This window comes from Chrysochloris asiatica, unplaced genomic scaffold (assembly GCF_000296735.1).
Source record: "Chrysochloris asiatica unplaced genomic scaffold, ChrAsi1.0 scaffold00069, whole genome shotgun sequence".
Taxonomy (NCBI): domain Eukaryota; kingdom Metazoa; phylum Chordata; class Mammalia; order Afrosoricida; family Chrysochloridae; genus Chrysochloris; species Chrysochloris asiatica.
Window position 1 is genome coordinate 9,658,422 of NW_006408587.1, and position 10,414 is coordinate 9,668,835.

At 43.8% G+C, this 10,414-nt stretch overlaps 1 protein-coding gene across 2 annotated transcripts in view; it reads right to left on the minus strand.

The window, feature by feature from the left end:
• SLC44A1 (solute carrier family 44 (choline transporter), member 1) overlaps window positions 1-8,836 on the minus strand; it is a 178,272-nt gene extending 169,436 nt beyond the window's left edge. For both annotated transcript variants that reach the window (XM_006864700.1, XM_006864699.1), the window contains exon 1: window positions 8,542-8,836. In XM_006864700.1, coding sequence (XP_006864762.1) covers window positions 8,542-8,574 — 33 coding nt within the window. In that variant the 5' untranslated portion in view covers window positions 8,575-8,836. The remainder of the gene's footprint in view (window positions 1-8,541) is intronic.
• Between the last annotated feature and the right edge of the window lie 1,578 nt (window positions 8,837-10,414).

Sequence of the window (10,414 nt, forward strand, 5' to 3'; positions counted from 1 at the left end):
AGCCGCTCCTCAGAAAACCTATACAGTGTCACTATAAGTCAGAACCAATGGCACTTAATAACATAACGAAACTCTAGTGGAAGTGCCAAGGAATCAGTGGGATGCAAGGTTCAGAGGCCACGACAGAATTTTCTTCTCAGTTCAGTAATTCAGTTTGAGAAGTGTCAGGCTATAAGTGAAACCACAGGAGGAAATTACCAAGGAAAAACCACAGTGGTTCTCAACTTTGGCAGCATATGTGAATCAATGAATGGGGTAACCTTTAGGAATCTTGAGACCCAGGCTGTAACACTAGACCAGCTAAATCAGAATATCTGGGAATGGGATCTAGGCATCAGTACTTTTTGGAGTTCTCCAGGTAATTACAATATGCAGTGAAGCTTGAAAAGATAAATAGACGTAGGACCTGATGTGGCACTATTGGATAATGCGCCGGACCAAAAGGTCGGTCTGAACCACAAGGTCGACAGTTCAAATTCACCAGCCAATCCTCAGAAATTCTATACAGGGTCTCTATGAGTCAGAATCGACTCAACAGCACGTAACAACAATATAGAAGAGAATAAGAGATCAAGATACCAGGTTTCTAGTCATGTTGTTGTTGTTAAGTGCCGTTGAGTAGGTTCTGACTCATAGCAACCCTGTATAGGATTTCTGAGGAGCAACTCATGAGCTTGAACCACTGACAGCTTTGCAGTCTGGATCATTAACCCACAGCACCACACCAGGACTCCTTTCTAGTCATAGCTACATCATAATCTCTCTGACTTCAGATCATTTCGTATTTCTGCATTCTAGCTTATGCAGCAGAAAAGTGACTGTTCCCAACTCCAAAACACCTATGCCAGTGTTACAAACTGAAATATTTAGTAATTTTTTTGGCAGTTAGAGTAGTTGTGTGTGTGTATGTATGGTAAAAAAAAAAAAAAAAAAATAGCTACTAGTCAATTATCAGTTGTTGTTAAGTACCGTGGAATCGGTTCCGACCCATAGTGACTCTGCACAGGGCTTCCGAGGCTGTAAATCTTTACGGGAGCAGAAAGCCTCATCTTCCTCCCACGGAACCGCTGGTAGTAGTACCATATATTTTTTAAAGTAATTATTTTCCAGATTAACATTTTTAAATGACAGGGTTGCTAACAATATCAAGTAATATTAACTAAGTACATCTCATATACCTTAGACATGTTATCAGGAGGGACCAGTCCCTGGAGAAGGACATCATGCCTCCTCGTACAGTAGTGGGTCACACCCTCAGTAAAATGGATTAACAGTTGCTAAAACAGTGGATCAAACAGCAATAATTGTGAGGATAACAGGGGCCCAGGGAGTGTTTAGTTCTGTTGGATACAGGATCACTCTGAGGTGGAAGTGACTCCAAGGACCCTAACAAGTGAGATTATGTTAATGGAGAACAAATCAGAAAATGAGTGTGTGAACGGTTGTACAACTTGAAGAATGTAATCAGTGTTACTAATTTGTACTACATGTAGAAAAAGATGAATTGGTGCATGCTCTGCTGTGTATATTCTCAACAACCACAAAAACATGTTTTTTTAAAAAACAGTATCTGTTAAACCAGGGAACATTTAGGGGGCTAGTTCTGCAGTATTATATACTCCGTTGCTCCCCAGTTAGTAACTGCAGAAAAATCAATATGGTAGCATGAATTTAACTTGGAAATTCTTTAATTCAAATTGTACCAAGTGTTCAGCCAACAAGTGAAATGAAGTCTTAGCACATGTTACAGTCTGAATGCTGAACAAAATTTTATCAACCACAAAAGAACAAATGCTTTCTGACCTCTTATAAACAGACATAAAGACAAGAAAAGGTAAATGCATAGAGACCAAAGTTTATTAGCGCTTATCAGGAATGGGAAGGAAGGGAGACGTGGGGAGGACAGATTCTAATGATGGAAAAATCATATTGATTAGGCATAGGGATGCACACTCAACTATTGTCATTGCTGTCAATAAGTTGTACACTGGTCAAAAGTGGAATTTTGTGATGTTATTTACGACAATAACCAAAAAAAAGAGTAGCTGCTGAGGCCTTCACGTACAGTCAAAGGCCTCCTGGGATCTGGCTCCTTGGTCTGAGCTTAGGGGCCCAGTTTCACAAGAAATCCCAGTTAATTGAATTAATAACATGTCTAGTACTTCTGTTCTACTTCCTACTGTCTAGAGTCTTAAAAGCTTGCAGGTGACCATCCAAGGCACAACTGGGCTCTAATCACCTAGAACCCCAGGAGGAGCATTAGGAACAGGAGGATATGGAATGGGGGACTAATTGGCTCCATGAACAAAGGCCTCCTTTGCCATGAGACTGGAAAAACTGGATGGCTCCCAGCTACCATTACAGAACATTTTGGTCCAAGATTTCATAGAAGAATCCTGGTCAGAAGAGGGAAAATGCAGAATATAATGTCAAATTCTCATGGACGCTTGACTTTCTGGAGCCACTGAGGGTAGATGAACTCCTGAAACTATTGTCCTGAGATCATCTTTAAATTTTAAACCGAAAATATCCCCTAAGTCTCCTTAAAATTGAACTATTAGCTTCTTGAGTACTATGCTCTTTTAAGAACTGTCTGGCGTAGTGGTTACGAATCGGGCTGCGAACCTCAGGGTCAGCAGTTCGAAACTACCAGCTGTTCCGCGGGAGAAAGATGAGGCGTTCTGCTCCCATAAAGATCTACAGCCTCGGAAACCCTGTACAGGGTCACTAAGAGTCGGAACCAACTCCAGGGCACATAACAACAACAACAACATATGAGATTAAGATGACAACAGCAATAATTAACTAACAATGAGTTTATGTTAACGAGGGAAGAAAAAGAAGGTGGAGAATGGCTGCAAAACTTGAAAAATGCAGTCAATGTTACTAAATTGTACACGTAGCAACTGTTGAATTGGTGTATGTTTTGCTGTGTAGATTGATTCAGAAGACCTGGGGCTCAAGTCTGGGTCTACTGCTTAGTAGCTTTATGACTTCCACCAAGTTTCCTAAATTTCAGCTCTCAAATGTCAAATAGAAGTAAACCCAACTGTTATTAACAACTTCAGAGTTATTATAGAGATTAAAACATGAAAATAGCTGTACAAAAAAATAACTACAGAAAAACTATTATCATCTCTACATTATTTTCCAGTCGATTTTAACATTAACTTTTGATTTATATATTTTGAGAAGTAGATCGTCTATGCAACAGTCCTGTATGCTTAAGGAAAAACCAGAAACACTGTCACCTTCATGCCATGCTTTTTTTTGTTTTACATATGATAAATTCCCTTAGCAGGTCCTATTTTAATAGAATAGCTGAGTCTTTGTTGGTAGTTTCCAAATCTCTTCAAATTTCATTTTTACCATCTGATTTCAATTTCCCCCAAACAGAGGTAGACTATGGTATTACTAAAATTCTGTTAAGTCAAAATTAACATATTCAGCTGTTAACTAGATCTTCTTTTTTCATCAATCCCAAGACAAGATAAAAGTTAGAAAAAGGCCATTAAAAATATGAGGGTATTTCAAAAAAGAATTGCTACAAAATCATAGAAACTTTTATTAAACAAAAATTCCAAAACATGAGACTACTGTTTGTCTAAACACTTCTGAAGTCAGTGTTTCCATCTCTCTAACTTTTCCTCCAAAGAATTCTGAATTCTTGCAAAACAGCAGTTTTGACATCCTTGAGGGACTCAAATCATGTTCCTTTCAAAACTCTTAAGAGTTTCGGAAACAAAAGAGTCCAAAGGGGCAATTATCAGGGCTATAGGGTAGATGGGGTGAGGTTTCCCAAGGGAATTCTCCTAGGAAAAGACCCGGTGTGGTGCTGTAGGATAAGCAATGGACTGCTAACTGCAATATGGGCATTTTGAAACCCACCAACCTCTTCTTGGAAATCCTGTACAGGGTCGCCATGAGTTGAATTCAACACAATGGCACTTAACACAACCCTCAAAGAATGAGAAGGAGCTTTATCCTGATGGGAAAAAAATTCCTCTGAAACTTTCCTGGCCTTTTTCTCACTACTGCAGTTTTCAATTTTCTTAAAACTGTTTAATAATAAGTCACTGCAGTCATCCTTTGTCCTTCAATAAAATCTATTAGGATACCCCTTTGGAATGCTAAAACTCCATCACCGTCACCTGAGCTGACCTCTGCCTTGAATTAAACTGGCCCTGCAGATCCCCTGAGAAGCGGGTTTGGATGTGGCCTTTTTTCTTTTTTTGAAGGCACCTTGAGACTAAGGCAAGTATGCTACTCAGAGAACTCTCCACTGATGGCAGAGACAAGTTTAAACATGTTTTGTTTGGAATAAACCTGTGCATGCATGAATTGAAATTCTAGTAGCAACACTTTTTGACTTACCCTGCTATAGTTCTCAAACTGAAGACATTGGGACAAGATAAGAAAATTTCTCCTAAAGTCAAGTAGACACGGAACGGTTTGTTCAATGAGAAAGATTCTCTTCTGCCCCTTTCACAATTTCTAAGGTTAGATGTGAAGGGCACAGAACTTCAGGGCACTCACAAATTCTCCTGGTCTCCACAGCACGGCTGTGAGAAATAATGATCTGGCCATTAACCACAAAGACTTATGGCAATTTGCTAAGTAATCTTTCAAAAGCCTCCTTCATTCAAACTGGCTTGTCAATGGGAAAGAACATTTAATAAATCTGAAGATTTATAAGTGAACTTTGAAGTTTAACATTACAAGAATAGAAATTATGTCAGGTTATAACAGAAGAAACGAATTATGGAGAGACGGGAATACATTTCAAGGAAGAATCAGTATTGTAAAATGAAATCCAAGACTACCTCACTTTTATGTTATCTTCAAAAAGATTTTTAAGGGTGAGAATGGTTTGTAGAACTCTGAGAAGGTAATCAATGTCACAGAATTGTACATGCAGAAATTGTTGGGATTGATGTGTGTTCCGCTGTGTATATTCTCAGTAACAACAAAAACATTACACACAAAAAGATTTTTAGGTAAAGATGATCATTTGTTGGCTTCTTTTGAGTAATTGTTAATATTAGTAAACTCCTTATAGTGGCCATTACATAAAAACACATAATTAAAAGAGTCTCTATGAGTCATATCTGACTTGAAGGCACTTAACAAGTACCCTGACTCACTAGACACCTTACGAGTTTGTAGAGACTGTACAGACCTAACACTGCACAAATTATTCTACCAATAATTACTCCTTGAAATACATGTTAATATAGATTATTATACTTTTCTTTGATCTAAATCCTAAAACAAGGATAATTATATGATGGTAAATTATGACACCCAGATGCTGCCCAGAAAATGAAAATACCAGAGCAGACAGCAATAGATGAAACCATTTGAAAGACCTAAAACTCTTCTTTGAGAGTCTACAACATACCAAGAGACTATTAGCGGAATTTTTTATTCCAAAAATGAGTCCTAATGTGGCGCTGTAGGATAAGCCCTGGACCACAAGGTCAGCAATTCAAATCCACCAGCTGCTCCTTGAAAACTCTATACAGGGTGGCTGTGAGTTGGAAGTCACTCGATGGGACTTAACACTACCACTAGGACTTTAAAGTTGCTGACACTTTCACAGAGAAATCTGAACTGCAGATTACCTCAAAACATGTTGTTTTGATGTGCAGTGCAGGCTATTATTAAATTTTCAAGACAAGGTCTTTTAAGCTGTGATGGCCACTGCTCCAACCAAAATATAAGAACTAAGAGCAAGACATCAGGAGGAAGAGAACAGCCACTTAATTTTGTAAAACTGGTAACATCATTGACAGAACAAAGAAGCAATGTGAGAAAGGCCAGTACATTTTTACTAAAACAGCTCAAGTTTGAGGTTAGAAGAGGATAGCGTGGTTAAGATGCACCCACCAGCCAGTAGAAGTGACACAGTAGTTGGCCGGTCAAGGCTGAATTCATATTCAATGTCACTTGCTAACAGGTATTTAAATTTGTGTGTATACATTCCATTCAGCGAACATTTCTGAGCAACTATTATGTACATGATAGTGAGGCAGTGCAGTAGATACAAAGCAGTTCCTATGGGAAGCTAACAATCCAGTAGCAGGGATAAAACAAACATATTCTGCCTGAAAATACTAAGAGAAGCTGGAAGGGATGTAGAGGTTCCATCTGGCGAGGTTTGGATTTGCATCCCTGTACTGTTTCAGTAGAACACATATAGATACACTATTATTCTCAAAGTAGTGGTACTCCAGACAGGAGATGGGTAATGCCAGCAGATGGGTAACATCCCTTAAATAAAGAATGATGCCAAAATCTCAAATAAACAAAAAAATAATTATCAGCTCTTTGACACAAAACCTGCTCCTTAATGCTCCAGTGAACACTACATGTCCCTACAGCTGAACTTAAAGGCACGTGACAGGTGCTGATTGGTTATAAAAACCCATAGGAAAAAAGTGCAACCCTCAGGGTGCATGACATACATCTATCTTGTCTGTAGAACATGGCATGAAGGAAACAGTAGCTGTGAGCAAAGGAAAAAGCAAAGAAAATGTAGGTGACAGCATTCTGAAAAGTATGCTACGGAGCTAAACACATGTGAGGCCCACTACATGCTATTAAAGCAGAGTTTTGGTGCAACATCCATTCCTCCTGAATTTAATTGTTCACACACTGAAGAAGACATCCATTAACTATCTGTATTTTCCTGTCTAAAAGGCATTTCATCACCAAGAGAATGTAAAGCAAATGAATTCTTAAAAGGCAGCTTTTGGTGAAGATTAAATTCAATTTAATATAAGATGGCTGTACTCAACTAGGTCTCCTTCCTTACCACCACCACCATTTCAAAAAAAGAAAGAAAACATCTCCAACCAGTTATTGTGCACTTTTGATCCTTCATACAGTCACATGAAATCCCTGGCAATCAAGCTGCTCCTTTGTAACACCACGGCTGATAGTTTTTTCCTTTGCTATTCTACCTGAAGAGAAAGGCTTAACTAACTAAACCAATCAGCCTGACTATAATCCTAGAAGGAAAAAATGCACAGGGGTGAGCAAACACTAAAAAAAAATAATAATAAACTTATAAACTGGGCAAGTAGGATGGATACTTAATGAAACACAAATACCCCTTCTCTGCAGTTTTTGTCATTTTCTCCCCAAGAGATCTCAGATTTTCACAACAAGTATGCAGGTTATTTAAAACTGAGTTATATATAGTCATTTAGCAAAAACACTTCTGGCATTATCACAGATGCTAGATCTCAGGAGGAATTTTTCCCCCCCAAACTAGCATTTTTCTTCACCAAGATCCAACCAGCCTTCATTTCTAAAAACAAGAACCCTTTTCTCTCTACTACCCCCACCCCCACCCCACGGAAAGCAAACAAATCAGACTACAGCTAAATTCTACACTAACAAGACGATGAGATTATACACCAGGCGTTGTCAGAGCCTATTTTTCATACACCACCACCAGACAGTTTGATGCAGTATTCCTGACTGCTTTTTATCGTATTTGTAAATACACTCACTAATCCACTAAATTAGGTAATTTACAAACAAGTCCTCTCAGTTATTAGTGGCTCGCAGTCAAGTCCTATTACATTTGATCTGTATACAGTTGTCTAAACATTTCCATCCAGGTTAAGGGCTCAGATTGGAATGAGAGAGGGAGGTTAGAGAAATTTGGATGGGGGCAGGGTAGAAGCTGGAGAATCTCTGCATCTCAGCCCTCAGCGACAACATTCAGCCAGTGCCCACAGAAAAACTAAATTCGGCACCTCTTCCTCCTGTTACACTGGCAACAAAGAGGGAGTTTCCGTAACGCTCCCGTCACCCACCAGGTGCCCAATCTCCTTCCCAGGCCAGTCCCCGCGATCCCGCAGGGGCCTCCGGGTTTGGTGAGGCCGCGATGCCTCGGGTTGAGGCACAACGGGGAAATGGGATGCGGGACCAGCGAGTGGGATCTGGGTAGAGGGTCTTCGAAGGGCTCCGGGACCCGCTTAAACACTTGAATAAGGACAGGAGCGGTGGGTAATAGAAAAAGGACAGAATCTCTAATGGAGCAGAAACTGGAATAAGGTGGGAGGAAGGTGAAGAACCCATGCTGAGGTTGTACCTCCTAGGAGCACAGGAAATAGTCGGGGGGAGACTGTACGGAGGTGGGAAGAGATGAGCAAGGCCCGCAAGACGAGGGTAAGGGGTGCCACCTGGGCTGAGAGCAGGCGCCAGAGTTGCCTCTACCTGCGGGCGAGCGGGACGGGGCGCTCAGGTGTGACTGGGAGGAGGAGGCCAAGTCGAGACTCGGAGCGGGGAAAGCCGACGGTGTACAGGGGTTATGCAGAGGCGCCTGCGAGTCGGCCGCCAAGGGAGCCAGCGCAGGGGCATCTGCGAGGCGCAGGCGAGGAAGAGAGACAGGGGTGGGAGTATTTGGAGCGCAGAGTGGGCAAAAGGAAGGATCGGGAGCAGCAGGGGGCATCGGGGCGGTGGGCGCCCGCGGCGCAGAGATGCGGAGGCATCCGGGAGGGCGGCCGGGAGGCGGGCGCCCCTCACCTGCGCGGCGGAGGCGGAGCTGCAGCAGCCCATGGCGGGGCCGGTGGAGCCCGGAGGCGGCGCCGGGCGCGCAGCTACGCCCCAGAGCCCCTCGGCATGCGAGCCGGCGGGCGCCCGGGGAGGGCGCGGCCTGGCCCGGCACGACTCGGCAGCGGCAGCGACGCGGGCGGCGGCGGGGACTCAGGAGGCAGCGCGGCTCGGGGCGGGCACCGGCCACATCTCCCGGCGGCGGCGGCGGCAGTGGCGGCTGCGCGGCTCCGGCTCCGCTACTGCTGCTGCAGCTGCTCCCCAGCGGAAAGGGGCGGGCGGCGGCGGCGGCGCCTCCCTCTGTTCCCCTCCTCCCGCCTCCCGCGCCCAGTCCCTCTCCCGCTCCCTCTCCCGGGTCGCCGCCTCCTCTGCGCCGCGCGCGTCTCCCATCAGACTCCCCGCCCCCAGTGCAGCGCCGTGCGGCCAGCCGGGCGGCGGCGGCGGCGGCGGCGACGGCAGTGGCGAAAGCGAGGCCGGGCCATTTGGCGCGCGGTGGCGCTGTGAGTCGCCGGGCCCATTTCGTCGTGGCACCGAGGCAAAGCACTGCCTCGGGGCGAGACGACTCCGGGAGCTGGGACGAACGAGGGATGGGCTGGCTCGCTGCGTAAATGGGGCCGGGCTGCTTCGGCACGGGAGCGCTCAGGGCAGCTCTCCCAACCTGGACTGGTAGCCGGACAAACCTCATTGATCTTTTCTACTCTGAGGACTGTTGTTTAAAGGGAAAATGCGCCAATAAGCCTTCAGAAATAGACGCTAGAAAGCGAGAAGAAACAAGCATCTGTTGCTACTGACCCCATTTTGCTGCTGTGGAAACTGCCTTGAATGGGACCAAGAGCCTAAAGAAATGCAAACATTGTGGAAATTGTAATAAAGCGCCGGAAATGGGGAGAAGTCATAAACTTTTCGGGTCTCTCAATTCTGAGTCCTGTTGGATCTGAACTAATTTTCTTATACAGGTTAGTTTACAAAAAAACAATATGGTGCTAATTTATTCAGTCTGATGAGGACATACTAAATTCCAATAATTTGTGTTGTTAGGTGTTTTGGAGTTGGTTCTGATTTATAGCGGTAGCGTAGTGGTTACGAGTCGGGCTGTGAACCGCAAGGTCAGCAGTTCGAAACTACCAGCTATTCCGCGGGAGAAAGATGAGGCTTTCTGCTCCCGTAAAGATTTACAGCCTCGGAAACCCTGTACAGGGTTGCTATGAGTCGGAACCGACTCCATGGCACATCAACAACAACAACATTTACAACGGAGTCCTGGTGTGGCACTGTGGCTTAATGCGCCAGACTGCAAAGCCGTTTGAACTGCAAGGTCCAAGTTCACCAGCTGCTCCTCGGAAATCCTATACAGAGTCGCTATGGGTCGGAACCGACTCGATGGCACTTAGCAACAGCAACAACAAATGTACAACAGAAAGAAACATTGTCCAGTCCTGTGCCAGTAATTTGTAGGCACTTGAAAAACAGAGATGAACAAAAGAGACAATGTCCCTGCTCTTAGAAAGCTGTTCAATTAATACGCTGGGCATAGCAACAAATTAAAATAAACCTGGTCATTATCCGTGTCGCTGTGGGTTAATGCGCCAGACTGCAAAGCCATTTGAGCTGCAAGGTCGGCTGTTAAGGCTCACCAGTTTCTCCTCAGAAACCCTATGGTCGCTATGGGTCGGAACCGACTCGATGATGGCACTTAACAACAACAACCTTCAAGAAATTTACATCCCCATAAGAGTCGTTAGGAAAATAATGTGAGATGAAAACACATAGAGCTGGCAAGGATAAAACTAGCTGTTAATGAGAAGGCTTATCACATTCCAGACACTATCATAAGCCTTCATATGTT